This window comes from Colossoma macropomum, unplaced genomic scaffold, assembly GCF_904425465.1.
Source record: "Colossoma macropomum unplaced genomic scaffold, Colossoma_macropomum, whole genome shotgun sequence".
Classification (NCBI taxonomy): Eukaryota; Metazoa; Chordata; class Actinopteri; order Characiformes; family Serrasalmidae; genus Colossoma; species Colossoma macropomum.
The window spans coordinates 40,548,870-40,565,609 of NW_023494805.1; the positions used below are offsets into that span (position 1 = coordinate 40,548,870).

Here is a 16,740-nt window from a genome sequence, read left to right on the forward strand (position 1 = left end):
AAAGAAATCCCAGTCGAGCCCCCTTATTAGCATCACTAAGAAACAGACAGGGTCAGAAAAACCTCCAAAACAGCATGAAGGAGAACCACTGAGAGGAACCAAGACTCAAAATAAGAAACTCACTAAGAACGTAAGGAACAACCGTTGAGAGGAACCAAGACTCAAAAGACGAACCTTTCTTCTTCTGGGTGCACTGAGTGGTGTACAAGTAGGACACGTTTAGAGGGTAGATTAAAAAGAGGCATTGAGATCATACAGAGGAGAGATCTGAGATCCACCAGTGACTGATGATAACGTCTATAAAGATCTAGAGAACCTAGAGAGCCATTAATTGATCGATTGGATCATTTAACCTCACAGATAACAGCCTCAGCTGCTCCGTCCCATATCACATGTTCAAAATGATCCAGATGGTCACGTGTTATCAGGCCTTCTATTTGTGGAGAAAGAAGAAAACGACCGTCACCCTCGTTTGCTCGGGTTCCAGGAACAGGATGCTGCTGCTGCTTCCACTACAGAGGAGAAGGCTTTTGAATAATGCACAAAGTGAAGCGTGTTTTTTTCCGTTGCATGCCTAAATCTCGTCTGACGGTGCACTGCGTTTTGGGAGCAATTCCAATAACTTCAAAGGTCTGGAGATCAGTCCACACTGAGGCTTCCACCTGCTCCAGCGAGGCTCTAAACGGAGGTGGTTTCAAGTGACCACCGCGTAGAATGGACGACATCTTTTGTTCATGATTTATTCATGACTTAATCGATTTTGTAATGGCTTGGACAGGGGCCTGTAAGGCGATAGCGCTTAATGCTTGTCTGATACCCCAGCAGTGTTACTGCCAGATACAAATCTGTCTCTCTCTCTCACTCGCTCACTCTCTCTCTCTAGCAGCAGCCCTCCCCCACTCAAAAACATTCAAAGTTATTAAAAAATAAAAATCAAAATTATGTCATTATTAATTAAATATTAATTATTTGAATTGTTTGCTTATAGTAATTACGTTAAAATAAATTGGAATGTAATCATTTAACAGCCCAGAATAATTATGTGCAAAGAATTATGTAACACAAATGATGCAAATGATTCAAATAATTAATCATAAATAAGTGCAAAATTTCATGTAGTTAATTGTGATCAATCGAAATTGGCATATTTGCTCAAATTTGATTCTAGACAAAGCTTTTTTTGTTTTTTGTTACAGCTATATGAGTGGACAAAACAGGCTTCACCAAAATGTATTTATTATTTTTAATAATTCAAAAATATCATTTTTGCTGTGTGAATGCAGAATTCACATCAACCTGAACATGAAAATCTTGTGGTTCCCACAGAGTGAACAGTTTACAATTTCATCTCCAATGTCCAGTGAGAGCAACAGTGTCTGCATGTTCCAACCAATTCATGTATACAGTCAATGAGAGTATATATCATACATTATATGGACAGAAGTATTGGGACACTTACACATCACACCTACAGGAGCTTTTATGAATCTCATTCTAAATCCATAGGCATTAATATGGAGTTTGTCCCCCTTTGCAGCTCTAACAGCTTCCACTCTTCTGGGAAGCTTCTACAAGATGTTGGAGTGAGTCTGTGGGAATTTTTGCCCATTCATCCAGAAGAGCATTTGTGAGGTCAGACACTGATGCTGGACGAGAGGGTCTGGCTCACAGTCTCCATTCTAGTTCATCCCGAGGGTGTTTGATGGGGTTGAGGTCAGGGCTCTGTGAGGGCCAGTCAAGTTCTTCCACACCAAACTCACCCAGTCAGGCCTTTATGGAGCTGCTTTGTGCTCTGGGGCTCAGTCATGCTGGAACAGAAAAGGTTCTTCCCCAAACTGTTCCACAAAGTTGATATAATAAAAAAAGTGTATAATTGTCCTAAATGTCTTGGTGCTGAATCATTAAGATTCCCTTCACTGGAACTAAGGGTTCTAGACCAACCCCTGAAAAACAACCCCATATCATCATCCCTCCTCCACCAAACTCTACAGCTGGCACAGTGCAGTCAGGCAGGTAACGTTCTCCTGGCATTCGCCAAACCCAGACTTGTCCATCAGACTGACAAATAGAGAAGCGTGATTCGTCACTCTACAGGATACGTTTCCACTGCTCCAGAGTCCAGCGGTGGCGCTTTACACCACTCCACCCAACGCTTGGCACTGTGCATTTTGATCTTAGGCTTGTGTGTAACTGCTCAGCCATGAAAACCCATTTTAAGAAGCTCCTGATGTGCAGTTTTTTTGCTGATGTCGCTTTCAGAGGCAATTCGGAACTCTTTAGTGAGTGGTTCAAGAAAGGACAGGCACTGTGCGCTTCAGCACTCGGCGGCCCCACTCTGTGAGTTTATGTGGTCTACCGCTTCATGGCTGAGCTGTTGTTGCTCCTAGATGCTTCCATTTCACAATAATAGCACTTACAGTTGACTGTGGCAGAGGTGGCATCCTATAACAGTGCCATGTTTAATGCCACTGAGCTCATCAGTCTGACCCATTCTACTGCCAGTGTTTGTCTATGGAGGCTGCAAGGCTGTGTGCATAATAAACAGCAGAAATGGATATGTTTTTGCATCTGCCTTCAAAAGTGAGTAAAAAATGTTAAAAGAGGCATTTCCAGGTGTAAACTCCATGGGGAACATAGGAGGATTCAATATGAGCTCTTCCAGTTGAGAAGAAACGAGAATGAAAACTCAAATCACGTTTGAAAGCCAAATGGAAGAAGCATGTCTGACTTGGAGGGTTAGCTTGGAGATGTGTGCACAATAAATCACCCCAGGTACCTGCCAGTGTTCTTCCTGGGCACTAGACCAACTTTAGCAAAGCACTGAGACGGAGATGTACACCTCCAGGTTTCCGCGTAAGTCTTTAGCAGTCAGAAATCGATCAGACTGACGGATCCGTAATTGCTTGCACCGTTGAATGTCCTGTGCAGTGTTGGGTAGATTACCAAAGAAGTGGAAAACAGTCACAGACAGAGCTAGTCAGCCCAGTAATCTCACTATGCACGTTTCCAAGGTCCCCACAAATTAAGGGCCCATCGTGTCAAAGCTGCTTTTTGTTTACAACTTTGATGAAAGGATAAAGCAGAGCTATTCATCTGGTCACGAAAAAACACCACAAGAGTGAACTGTGGGAAAAGCAATCAGCTAAACTCGTGTTCTCTCCTCTCCAAGTTTGATGTCAGCAAATAACAGTAACGTGTAACAGATAAAAGTTGCTGTGCTAGCTGGGCAGTGCGCCTCTTTCTAGACTGTTAGAGTGAAATGCATCTGATGAATGTCAATGACAACAGTGTTTCCAAACTGCAGCTTGGAAAAGATGACCGCGTCATACGTCAACATGTTTTTGTATGTGTGTGCATGAAATGAAGCTCCGTGGAGTCCAGACAGTATATGGGCGTGATGGCGCCCTCCTCATAGGCACACATCATTTTAAAACAAGACAGTGATTATCTAATCCCTCAGTCAAGGTTTAGCTACAGCTCTGGACTAATCAGAGTGTAAAGCAATGGACTGACGTTGACTATTGATTAAATAAATTCAGTTTAAAATGTTGATTAGCTGGGCATACTGGGCAAAATAGATGCACATCTCTCAGTTAATACTAACCATCAAATATTCAGCCAAGCCACAGAATAAATAATATTTTATATTTGAAAATGTATAATAGGAAATTTGGGGGAGCCCGTTTGAATGGGCCTGATGCAGCTGATAAAATTAATAACTGTATTATCCATAATGTTTCAGGTGCCATGCTTAATGCTTAAGTCTGTCTTGTTTGTTTATACCTCAGTGAGTGTGTTTACATGCACTTAATAATCCGATAACTGCAGAAAATCAGATTTTGTCAGTGATCCAATCAATGCCTTTACATGTACCTGAGTAATCAGATAATGGGGAAACGCCGGGTCTACATGAGTCAGATAGTAATCAGATTTCTGCTTTGCAACGAGCCAATAAACTCACAGAAGAAGACGTGACGTAAACGTGACGTAAAACTCAAACTTCATGCTGTGGCTTTTTTTTTTTTAACTTTTTTTTTTCCAAATATGAACATACATCATCTAGAAGATGAAGAATATTTAAATCCTTCATTTGAATGTAGTTTGGTTTCAGTGTCGCTTCAAAAGTGTTTAACCGCCATCTGTTTCACACGTGCGCAGACTGAGAAATCCGAAAGAAATCAGAGTAAGAGTTCACATGCACTGAGAAATCTGATTACTGAGCTAAAATCCAGCCTCTTTATCAGATTTCTTAATCGGATTTCTAGATCGGAGTGTGCTGTTTACATGACCATTTGAATAATCACATAACTGCAGAAATTCCGATTATGATTGGATTATTGCGTGCATGTAAACGCACTCATTGTGTTCTGTATAGGTCTACTCATTCTTAGACCAACAGATGGAGCAAACTGTTTTAAAGGAGGTAGGACTGTAGAGGGAGCACTGGGGTGTGTGGCAATTGCAAATGGTTGGCTCACAGATCAGGTGCAGAATTATGCTCAGGGCCCCAGGGAGGTCAGGACCGTCTCTGATTACAGATTGCAGGACTGCAAATGTAATCAGTAACGTAATCTGTACGATTTACTTCGAAAGTGTAATCTAACACAATTACTATTGGATTGGACTTGATTACTTGTTTCTGCATGCCCGGTGGTCAAACACAGACGGCTCTGTCTTGTTAGAAGTTTGAATCATTTCAAGAGTTGCCCTAAAATCCCCTTCCCCATCCATTCTTTCTTTCTCCCAAATTCGCACGTCAGTCATGAGTCATGACACAGCTATTATGAGGCTTACAGGCACACTCAGTAAATTCAGAAGTAACAGGCTGATTATTTTTCGCTGCCTATTCAGAAATGTAAGCTTTGAAGCGAGTATGATAGTAGGTTCCTCCTGGATCATTTAAAGGTATTTAAGCAAGATGAGTCATTTTCAACCCACACATCTCTGCTACAAATAAAAGCATAAACCTTACATTTGTGAACAAAGTGGAGTTACGACTTACCCTGTGGAGAAAGCTGATATTACAGTCATTAACACAGTCATTCAAACATCTCGTAAACTCAGTACAGTTCTGTTTTTTAACCAGAGCGGATTTCCAACCTAAATTTACCAAAATATATTCATCAAAATCAATACGATTACTGAAAAGAGGCTGTCAAACATGGCAAATTTTTGACCATACAGTACAAGAGCAAGTATCTGCATGACAAAATTACAATATATTTTATGTACATGTGATCTGTACTACATTTTTTTAATAAATCTATGCATGAAAAGAACTGTTTTGAATTTATATGAAGGGTATGGAGTTCTCTCAGTGTTTATTTTGGGGGTCTTAGTGTCATGCATTCAGCTCCCTCTATGGAGGAAACGGACATCATCTCCCAGAATTCTCTGGGAGATCATGTGACTGAGAAGCCGCACTCGGAATCCGACTCGGATGTGAACTCCATTTCCCAGGATACTATGGAGTCTCATGTGACTTCAGACTCTCACAGGCGCTCCTATCAGCGCTCACAATCCCCTGAGTTTTGACTGCTTGCACCTGTGTTGATGATCATATGACAGGTAGTTTAGAGTAGATAAGCCCGGGCTTTAGATAGAATCACTGCGAGGTATTGTTTCTTTGAGACTACTGAGCGTTTTTTCTTCCTGTTCTGATTGTTTACCGTGTTTGACCTTTTTGCTTCGTTTGACTCCGTTTTTGACTATTGCCTATTCCTTTGGTACTTTCGCTTGTGTGTATGATCTGTGTTCTGACTTTCGGACTGTTTTTTGACTACGATCTCTGTTTTTCCCCTTTTGACTACGGCCGCTTGGTTTTTATTAAACCATCTGCACTCACCATCCGCACACGTCTGGTTTTCTGTCCGAGCGTTACAGAATACCTCGCCACTATGCAGACGGCGGACCAGGAAGCTTTGCAAAAAGCTCTCGCTGAACAAGGACAGCTTCTGGGACGACATCAGCATGTGCTCTCCGGAGTAACTCACTCTCTGGAATCGCTGGCTCATCAACAAGCAGAGCAGCAGGCGCAGTTGGCTCAGCTCGTCAATAGCGTGAAGGAACTGACCAGTCAGCTCCATAATATGAGCCTCACTGATCAAACTGATACCGCCGCATTGTCTACCAGCGCAGCAGAAGCCGGATCGGCCGTCTTTCCGGTTAGTAAACCCGACAAGTTTGGAGGAGATCCTGATAAATGTCGGGGCTTCCTACTGCAGTGTGCGGTATTTTTTGATAATTCTCCTGCTAGCTCTGACCAAGCTAAGATTTCGTTTGTGATATCCAGATTAACAGATAAGGCACTGGAATGGGCAACAGCCAGTTGGTCTAGTCTGTATCGTTTATCGTATCTTCAGTTTGTGAAAGAGTTTAAGACTGTATTTGACCACCCTTATGAGGGTAAGGTTAGTGGAGAACTTTTGTGTCATTTACGCCAAGGGAATCGATCGGTAGTGGATTATTCACTGGAATTTAGAACTCTTGCGGCTAGCAGTGGCTGGAACGAGGCAGCTCTTCTTGTCATGTTTCGTCAGGGGCTCAACACGGACGTTTTGAATGAACTAGCCAGTAAAGACGATGATCTTACGTTAGACCAACTTATCACTCTGGCTATTAAGCTCGACCACCTCTTGAACTCCAGAAAGAGAAATAAGAGCTTAAGACCCTCACAAAACACACAGCCCCATGTAAGGATCACAAGAGAAAATCCTGACCTCCCAGAACCCATGCAGTGTGATTCCTCGCGCATATCACAAGAGGAGAGACGGCGCCGGATCACCAATCATCTTTGTCTCTATTGTGGTCAAGCAGGACATCAAGTTCGAGACTGCCGCTCCAGACCACAGCAAAGCAAGGCACCAACCCCTGGACAGCACGTGGAGTTCACTCCACGTGCTAATGTGGTGAGTGTTCCCACAAAGGGGTTGGTTTCTAAATCAGTGATTTTACCAGTTCAGATATGCTTTCATCCAAACTCTCTTGTTGTTTCAGCGTTGATCGACTCGGGGGCTGAAGGGAACTTCCTCCACGCTAGGATCGTGGAACAGCTGCAGATTCCTGTCAAGAATCTTCAAACAGCTCTCAAAGTCACCGCTTTAGATGGAGACCCAGTGGGACTGAGACCCATTACCCAAGTAACGGTGCCTTTGGAGACCAAGGCCAGTGCCCTACACTCTGAGAAACTTTCATTTCTTGTTCTGGAACAATCAGACTTTGAAATGATATTAGGGCTCCCATGGTTGGAGAAACACGATCCTACGATTTCTTGGACTGAACATACTGTTACTCACTGGTCTGAATATTGTCTTCAGAACTGCATTCACACCCCTGCCATTTGCCTTAGGTCTACCACCATAGAGAGCCCCAACTCTGATTCCCCTTTTGAAATACCCCATGAATACATAGACTTAAAGGAGGTCTTTAACAAACAAAACGCGACAAAATTGCCTCCTCATAGGCCCTATGATTGTGCCATAGAACTCATAGAGGACCCGGTACTACCTAAAGCAAGAGTATATCCCTTGACACAAGAAGAACAAAAAGCACTTGATGTGTATATTGAAGAAGCCTTAGAACAAGGGTTTATCCGGCCCTCCACCTCTCCTATCGCCTCTAGCTTTTTCTTCATTAAGAAGAAGGACGGTGGGTTACGTCCATGCATAGATTACAGAGCCCTTAACCAGATTTCCAAGGCTTATCCATACCCCCTACCTCTAGTACCAGTAGCACTGGAGCAGCTCCAGGGTGCTAAGTTTTTCACCAAATTAGATCTCCGTAGTGCCTACAATTTAATTAGAATTAAGGAAGGTGATGAATGGAAGACAGCGTTTTTGACCACAAGGGGGCACTATGAGTATCTGGTGATGCCATTCGGGCTCTCTATCGCCCCCTCGGTGTTCCAAGCCTTCATAAACGACATCCTCAGAGACATGCTGGGACACTTTGTAATCGCCTACTTGGACGACATTCTAGTCTACTCATCTTCCTTTGATACCCATGTACAGCATGTTCGAGTTGTGTTAGAAAGACTATTAGAGAATAATTTGTTCCTAAAAGGGGAGAAGTGCGAATTCCACCTCCAGTCTGTCTCATTTTTAGGGTACATCATCAGTCAACAAGGAATTGTCATGGATGACCACAAGGTGGAAGCAGTGGTCGAATGGTCACAACCCACTTCAGTAAAGGAGCTGCAGAGATTTTTAGGATTTGCTAATTTTTATCGTAGATTCATCAGAAACTTTAGCTCCATTGCATCCCCGCTGACTTCACTTTTAAAAGGAAATCCAAAGAAGATCACATGGAATGGACAAGCAGAGAAGGCCTTTCAATCTCTCAAGGAGGCGTTCACCACCGCACCCATTCTTAATCACCCTGATCCCACACAACCTTTTGTGGTGGAGGTGGACGCATCAGAGACAGGGGTAGGCGCAGTTTTATCCCAGAGGACGGGATCTCCGGCCAAGCTACACCCCGTAGCATTTTTCTCCCATAAATTGTCACCCACGGAGAGAAACTATGGTATAGGGGATAGGGAATTATTGGCTGTCAAGCTAGCGCTAGAGGAGTGGCGCCATTGGTTGGAAGGCGCCAACCATCCTTTCACTGTTTTGACGGATCACAAAAATTTAGAATATCTTCGCACGGCGAAGAGGCTTAATGCACGACAGGCTAGATGGTCGCTTTTTTTCTCACGTTTTAAGTTCAGTATTACTTATCGACCAGGGTCTCGTAACACCAAAGCTGACGCCCTATCCAGGAAATATCAACACGAGACGAACCATTTGCAGAACGAGACCCCAGAAAGGATCCTTCCTCCTGAGGTGAACATTTCGTCTATTAGGTGGCAAATAGATGAGGAAATAGAGAAGGCTTTGTCCCACACGCAAGTACCCGAGCATTGTCCCCCAGAGAAACTGTATGTTCCTCAGCCACTCAGAACTTCTCTGATAACTTGGGCTCATTCATCATTAACTTCAGGCCATCCAGGAGAAACCCGTACCCACAAGCTGTTAGCTAATAGATACTGGTGGGAATCCATGAATCAAGACATCCATTCATTCATCTCTTCCTGTTCAACCTGTGCTCAGTGCAAAACACCTAAACTGTTACCAGCTGGGAAATTGCTGCCATTACCCATACCCAGTCGACCATGGTCCCACATTGCAGTTGATTTCGTCACCGACCTACCAGAATCGCAAGGTTTCACGACAGTTATGACGGTCATTGATAGATTTTCCAGAGGGGTTCGTTTTGTACCTTTTTCTAATCTGCCCAGTGCTTTTCAGACTGCAGAGGCCCTGTTCCAGTTTGTATTCAGGATCTACGGAATTCCAGAGGACATTGTTTCTGATAGGGGACCTCAGTTCACCTCACAGGTATGGGCAGCCTTTTTCGAGCATCTGGGAGTGTCACTGAGCTTGTCATCGGGGTATCACCCACAGTCCAATGGACAATGTGAGAGGGCTAATCAGGAACTTGGAAAATTCTTGAGATTATTTTGCCATGACAATCCTGCTGATTGGTCCGTTTATCTGAGTTGGGCAGAAATCGCACAGAATTCATTGACTTGCTCTTCTACGGGACTGACTCCTTTTCAGTGTATTCTAGGGTACCAGCCCCCTCTTGCACCTTGGACTGGGGTCCAAACAGATGTTCCTGCAGTGGATGATTGGATGAAACGCAGTGAACAGGTGTGGGAGCAGACACATCAACACATTGAAGAGGTACTGCAACGTCAGAAAGAACAGGCAGACAGACACCGGGGTCCGACTCCAACGTTCAATCCCGGAGACCGAGTGTGGCTGTCTACAAGGGACTTTCGACGTCCAGAGGGGAGTTGCCGTAAGCTTTTGCCTAAATATATAGGGCCTTTCAAGATAATCAAACGTATCAATGAGGTGACTTACCGTTTAGATTTACCCCCGAGGTTCAGAGTCTCTCGTTCATTCCATGTTTCTCTACTTAAACCTGTGGTTGCAGGGCCCATGGATGAGGCGACACCAGACGTGACGCCCCTGCCACCGGAGGTGATAGACGGGGCTCCAGTATACGCTGTTCGCAGACTGCTGGACTCCCGGAGACGGGGCGGGCTCCTGCAATACCTAGTGGACTGGGAGGGGTATGGTCCCGAGGAACAATGTTGGGTGCCGGCCAAAGATGTGTTAGACCCCGGTCTCATCCGAGACTTTCACAAACGGCACCCTGGCAGACCTGCTCCTCGTCCCAGAGGACGTCCACGCAAAAGGCTCACCGGTCCTTTGCCCACCCGTCGGAGGAACAACCGTGAGGATACGGTCCAGCGTCTCAACAGCTCAGTTTCGGCCCCTGTTCATCGACCCGGTGGTGGGAGGAGTGGTCGTCCTGGTGACCCTCATTCCGTGGCCCACCCGGACTCTTTGGGGGGGGGTACTGTCATGCATTCAGCTCCCTCTATGGAGGAAACGGACATCATCTCCCAGAATTCTCTGGGAGATCATGTGACTGAGAAGCCGCACTCGGAATCCGACTCGGATGTGAACTCCATTTCCCAGGATACTATGGAGTCTCATGTGACTTCAGACTCTCACAGGCGCTCCTATCAGCGCTCACAATCCCCTGAGTTTTGACTGCTTGCACCTGTGTTGATGATCATATGACAGGTAGTTTAGAGTAGATAAGCCCGGGCTTTAGATAGAATCACTGCGAGGTATTGTTTCTTTGAGACTACTGAGCGTTTTTTCTTCCTGTTCTGATTGTTTACCGTGTTTGACCTTTTTGCTTCGTTTGACTCCGTTTTTGACTATTGCCTATTCCTTTGGTACTTTCGCTTGTGTGTATGATCTGTGTTCTGACTTTCGGACTGTTTTTTGACTACGATCTCTGTTTTTCCCCTTTTGACTACGGCCGCTTGGTTTTTATTAAACCATCTGCACTCACCATCCGCACACGTCTGGTTTTCTGTCCGAGCGTTACACTTAGTTGCAACGCTGTATTAAAACTAACTCCGCCATGTGGAGGCTGTGCTTTAGACTGTCCATCTCTCACTGTGAGTTGTCCACAGCCACAGACAGAGTGATAAAAACAGTTTACACTATATGGCCAAAAGTATGTGGACAACTACACATCGCACCCATATGAACTTGATGGACATCCCATTCCAAAACCATTGGCATTAATATCAAGTTGGCTATAACAGCCTCCACTCTCCTGGGAAGCTTTCCACAAGATGTTGGAGTGTGTCTGTGGGAATTTGAGCCTGTTAGGTCAAATGAGCATTTGTGAGGTCAGACACTGATATTAGATGAGAGGGCCTGGCTCACGAACGACATTCCAGTTCATCCCAAAGGCGTTCAGTGGGGTTGAGGTCAGGGCTCTGTGCAGGCCACTGGAGTTTCTCCACACCAAACTGGTCACTCCATGTCTTTATGGAGCTCGCTTTGTGCACAGGGTCTCAGTCATGCTGGAACAGGAAAGGGTCTTCAACAAACTGCTGCCACAAAGCTGGAGGCATATAATTGTCCAAAACGTATTTGTGCTGTAGCATCAACATCACCCCTCACTGGAACCCTGAAAAACAGCCCCAGCCCATTATCCCTCCTCCACCAAACTTTACTGTTACCACTATGCATTCTGGTTGGTAACGTTCTCCTGCCATCTACCAAACCCAGACTCATCCATCAGACTGCCAGATAGTGACGCGTGATTCAACACTCCAGTGAACACGTTTACACCGCTCCACAGTCCAGTGGTGGCATGCTTTACACCACTCCAGCCGACGCTTAGCATTACACGTAGTGATCTTAGGATTGCGTGTAGCAGATCAGCAGTGGAAACGCATTTCATAAAGGTCTCAATGTGCAGATCTTTTGCTGATGTTGCTTCCAGAAGCAGCTTGGAACTCTGTAATGAATGATGCAACAGAAGATAGGGGCTGTATACTTCAGCACTCGGCAGCCTCACTCAGTGAGTTTGTATAGTCTACCACTTCACAGCTGAGCTGTTGTTGCTCCCAGATGCTTCCATTTCACAGTAATAGCACTTACAGTTGTCTGGGGCAGATCTAGCAGGAAATTTCATGAACTGACTTACAGCAAAGGTGGCATCCTATGACACTGCCATGTTTGAAGTCACTGAGTTCTTCAGTACGACCCATTCTACTGCTACTGTTTGTCTATGGAGACTGCATGGCTATTTGCTTGATTTTTTACACCTGTTTGCAATGGGTGCGGCTGAAACACCTGAATTCAATATTTAAGGGGGTGTCCACACACTTTTGGCCATATAGTGTAGATGTGAATTATGTGACAACTCAGTAATCGAAAACACTTATGATACAAAAGTAACTTTTATGATACAAAAACAGTTTTCAGTATGAACCAATCACATATCAATTGAAAGAAGGAGTCATAGAGCTTCTGACTGTCAGTGGAAGATGGCTCCCTTCAGTCTGAGAGGAGATGGAGACCCCTGAGCAGAAAGCGTTCTGCGTTCTCCACTTCAATAAGAGTGAATCCGTCATAACTGTGCAGTGTGATTTTTGTCGGCAGTGAAGCTCCAACAGCTCAGAGCGTTCGTCGTTGGTTCCACAACACTGGATGATCTCCGAAATCGCACTGAAAGAGCCGTGAGTGCAGCGACACCCGACACGCTCAATCCAGTATGGGATGAATTTGACTATGGCGTTGATGTTGTCTGTACAGCTGGAGGAGGTTCATACTGAGACCTTGTACAATTACAGGATAAACTTTATGCTCATTTAAACCATTTACAGTTCACTGCATTGTTCTGTAATGATTTACAAGTGAAACAAATCATTTTGAAATCGGAGGAATCTTTTTGAATTACCCTGTATTTGTCCAATTGTCCAAATTTGCAGATGTTGTTGTCATGGGAACATGAGAACAGTACTAAAAGAATGTCCTACTTGTATCTATTTATTTATATAAAGTAGCTCATGTTACATTTCCCCCCCATGTTAGTTTGTGCTCTGTTCTATCTGATTTTTTTTATTTTTATGATCAGATAATGTAATATAGATTGCAGTGTAGTTTAGTGGTGCTGGGTCATCTTAATTTTTGGAGTGTTTACCTTGAAGTGAGACTTTATAGACACACATTTGCATGAATTAGTTAAGAAGAGCATCTTAAGACATCTTAACGGTTCAATCAATAAGCTGTTGAGGCCTTGCAGTACAGTCCCGGGGGTCCAACAGCAATACCCCTTAGTATTGTCTGGTTCACTGAGAGGTCTCTTTAAAAAGCTAGTACCAAAAAGGGTTCTTTGGAGCTCTTAAAAAAGATGGTTCTTCAAGGGTCCTTTAGTAAAGACAATGATTCTATTTAGAACCATGAACACTCAAAGAACCATGTGCATGCTTAAACGGTTCTTTGCACAGTGAAATTGTTTTTCAGACTGACGGAGAATGTGTTGTATATGGTTCCGTATGAAACCTTTTTGAAAATGGTTCCGTATGGGACCAAAAAGGGTTTTGCTGCTGTTACAATGTCAAGCGTGATACAACAGAATATCATACACAAGACATTCTCCATCAGAAGAACCATTTCACCATGCAAAGAAGCATTTAAGCATGCAGATGGTTCTTCACGTGTTCATGGTTCTGTATAGAACCACTGTCTTTGCTAAAGAACCCTTGAAGAACCATCCTTTTCGAGAGTGTATGACATCGATCCAAAGAACCCTTTTTGTACTGGCTTTTTAAAGAGATTTCTCAGTTATGCACCAGCCAAAGAACCATTTAAGTATGCAGATGGTTCTTCACGTGTTCATGGTTCTATATAGAGTCATTGTCTTTCCTAAAGAACCCTTGAAGAATCATCCTTTAAGAGTGTAGAAGAACCAATTTTCCCTAAAGACCCTTTCAGCGGATGATTGGGACTGAAATGAGCCTGAAGCACTTCCACATAATGAGAAGGTTCTACGCCAGTTAAAGGTTTTTCTAGCACACTGCATCTAATCAAAGAACCCACTATCAATAAAACCTTTTCAAAGTGTGGACAGTATTTCACAATTTAAAACTGAACAGATAAAGGATTTCCAGCTTTACTGAGAAACCCTGCTTTATGAAATAGAGCCCACTGCGCCGCATGCTCCTGAGGTTTTCCTGCTACACATCGGCTTCAGCCCATCAGGTGACTATCGAGCTCTACATGAGTCGAGTCAGGTGTTTTGGAGCAGGAATGCAGCAGCGTGCAGAGCAGCGGGACTGCAGGAGCAGGCTGGGAAACACGGGCTTAGGGAATGTTTCCCTCCACTATTCTGCTGCTCTAAAAATAAAGAAAGTAATGAAAAATTAACGCAGGGAGGACAGTGTGCTGGGGAGACAACAGCGAGGCTTATTTTTAGTGCACAGCATCATGGTGGCCTGAGAGGGACAATCGCCTTTCTTTATAAACCAGTGCGATTATAATAATGATCACAATTTTGCGTTGCTGCTATGGTTGGATGCATTCTGTATTCATTTCACCGGCTCAGCCTCTACTGGGACATTAAAGGGGAGCAGTTGGCTGCTCTTCCCTCAGCAGGTTCGCAGCATCTAGGATACTATTATGAATCCGTTATTCATTCACATTCACGTTTTTGAAGCACTACAGATTAAAGCTACTACAACATATATAGCCTGAGAATCTCCTCGCATGAGAAGATCAGAAGGAGGTCGGGATCAAACTGAGCTCTTCTTTCTACATGAACTCTTCACCCGAACTCTTCTCCTGCCTAACTCTTCTCTCATCTGAATTCTTCACTTGACTGAACTCCTTACCGGAACTCTTCCCCCATGCTGGGCTGTTCGCTTACAGAAGACTTAAACTCTTCTTCAACCTCGCAAGAACAGGACAGTCAAGTGGAAGCTGGGATCAGACTCTTCTTCTACAAGAACTGTTCTTCCACCTGGACACTTCATGAGAACCCCCCCACCCCCCCAACACACACACTGAGCTGTTCTCCTACAGAACTCTGCACAGACCTCTTCACTTGGACTCTTCTCTCACTTGAACTCTTCACCAGAACTCACTTCACTTAGACTCATATCTCACCCGAACTCTTCCGCCACACTGAGCTGCTCTTCTACAGAACTCTTCACTTGGACTCTTCTCTCACCTGAACTCATCTCCTGACCTCTTCACTTGGACTCTTTTCTCACCCAAACTCTTCACCTGAACTCTTCACTTGGACTCTTCCCTCTCCTGAACTCTTTACTTGGACTCTTCTTTTTACCTTAACTCTTCTCCTTACCTCTTCACTTGGACTCTTCTCTCCCCTGAACCCTTCACCTGAACTCTTCACTAGGACTCTTCTCTCACCTGAACTCTTCCGCTACACTGAGTTGCCCTTGTACATAATTCTCCACTTGAACTCTTCTCTCACCTGAACTCTTCACTTGAACTCTTCTCCTGACCTCTTCACTTGGACTCTTCTCGCACATGAACCCTTCATCTGAACTCTTCACTTGGACTCTTCTCTCACCTGAACTATTCACTTGGACTCTTCTCTCACCTGAACTCTTTACTACCTTAACATTTGTCCCACATTAACTTTTCTCCATTTAATCTTTTTCCTTGAACTCTTCTCCACCTGAACCCTTCATCTCCTACCTGAACTCCGGTGCCGCCGCATCCGTCCCTGGCGCGTAAATCCCTGACGACAGCGTTAACAGCCAGTGTGGCACAAAGCTTCCACCTTCACATTCCAGGTACGGCGCTGACCACTTTATCTCGCCTGGCTCTGGACCTCGACCTCTGATCCCATGCACCCTCTTCCGCTCCCTGAACTCATCATGCCACTCAGACTCCTTTAGGTCCCTCACCGCCACGTGCCCGCCACTCCTGGTAGCCTGCAGGAGCAGCCGTGGCTTGGCCTGGAGTGCCAACGCTGCCCGGTGGATCCTGAGGTCCGCGTCAAGCAAGCTGCGCACCAGTGCGCCATACCACACCGCGTCCCGCTGTGGCTGCCCGTCCCCCAGAGGCAGCAGGCCATTCAGCAGGCCAGCGGCTCGCACCACGGCCTCCACGGCCGGCCGCAAGGAATGCCTTGACGTGGAGGAAGAGGAGGCTCGCAATCCACCCAACTCGTAGCGGCGTGAGCAGTTCGCTTGCGCCAATGCAGACGAGTCCCCGGTGTGCAGGAAAGCTGCCACCACCTTTGGCACGTCTTCCTCCAGACGGTGCGCCACAGTGGTGCGCATCGTTGGCCGCTGAGGCGCCTCCGCATCCCCACGTGCATTTTCACCGTCCGCCCAGTCCACGTACCCGTAGCCGTACACGTAGCTGGAGCCCTGCAAAAGCCCCGTCTGCACGAGGAGCCACAGCAACAGCGCCCCCATGCTGCAGAACCGACGAAGAAATGACACTCTTTTCACGCTGGGACCCGACTCGCCTTCGCGTGCATCATTAGACCGAGAGACAAAAACGGAAACGTAAAAGTTGCACAACTCCACGCGTCTTCATTTGCATCGTGCACGAGCAGCGCGCGCGCTCAGACAGTGAGAGAGAGGGAGGAGGAAAGCCTGCAGGACCCCACGCTTCATCTGCATCGTGCTCTCGAAGCCTCCGTTCACGCACGAGCCCGACCTGTTTGTGCACGCGCTGCTCACGCGGGGAGAAAAGGAGAAAAGTTGCAGGAGTCCGGAATCCATTTCCGCCGCTTTAGCTCAACTAGCGTTTCACGAAAGAGACGACAAAAAAGGGAAAAGTTGCAGAAGTTCGCGCTTCATTTGGCTCCTTCTGCCAAAGCCTCGCGCCC

General features: G+C 45.4%; 1 protein-coding gene across 1 annotated transcript in view; it reads right to left on the minus strand.

The window, feature by feature from the left end:
• The window catches only part of gpr158b (G protein-coupled receptor 158b), a 75,856-nt gene extending 59,510 nt beyond the window's left edge, over nt 1–16,346 (minus strand). The window contains exon 1 of the mRNA XM_036596977.1: nt 15,594–16,346. Coding sequence (XP_036452870.1) covers nt 15,594–16,321 — 728 coding nt within the window. The 5' untranslated portion in view covers nt 16,322–16,346. The remainder of the gene's footprint in view (nt 1–15,593) is intronic.
• Nucleotides 16,347–16,740: the final 394 nt, after the last annotated feature.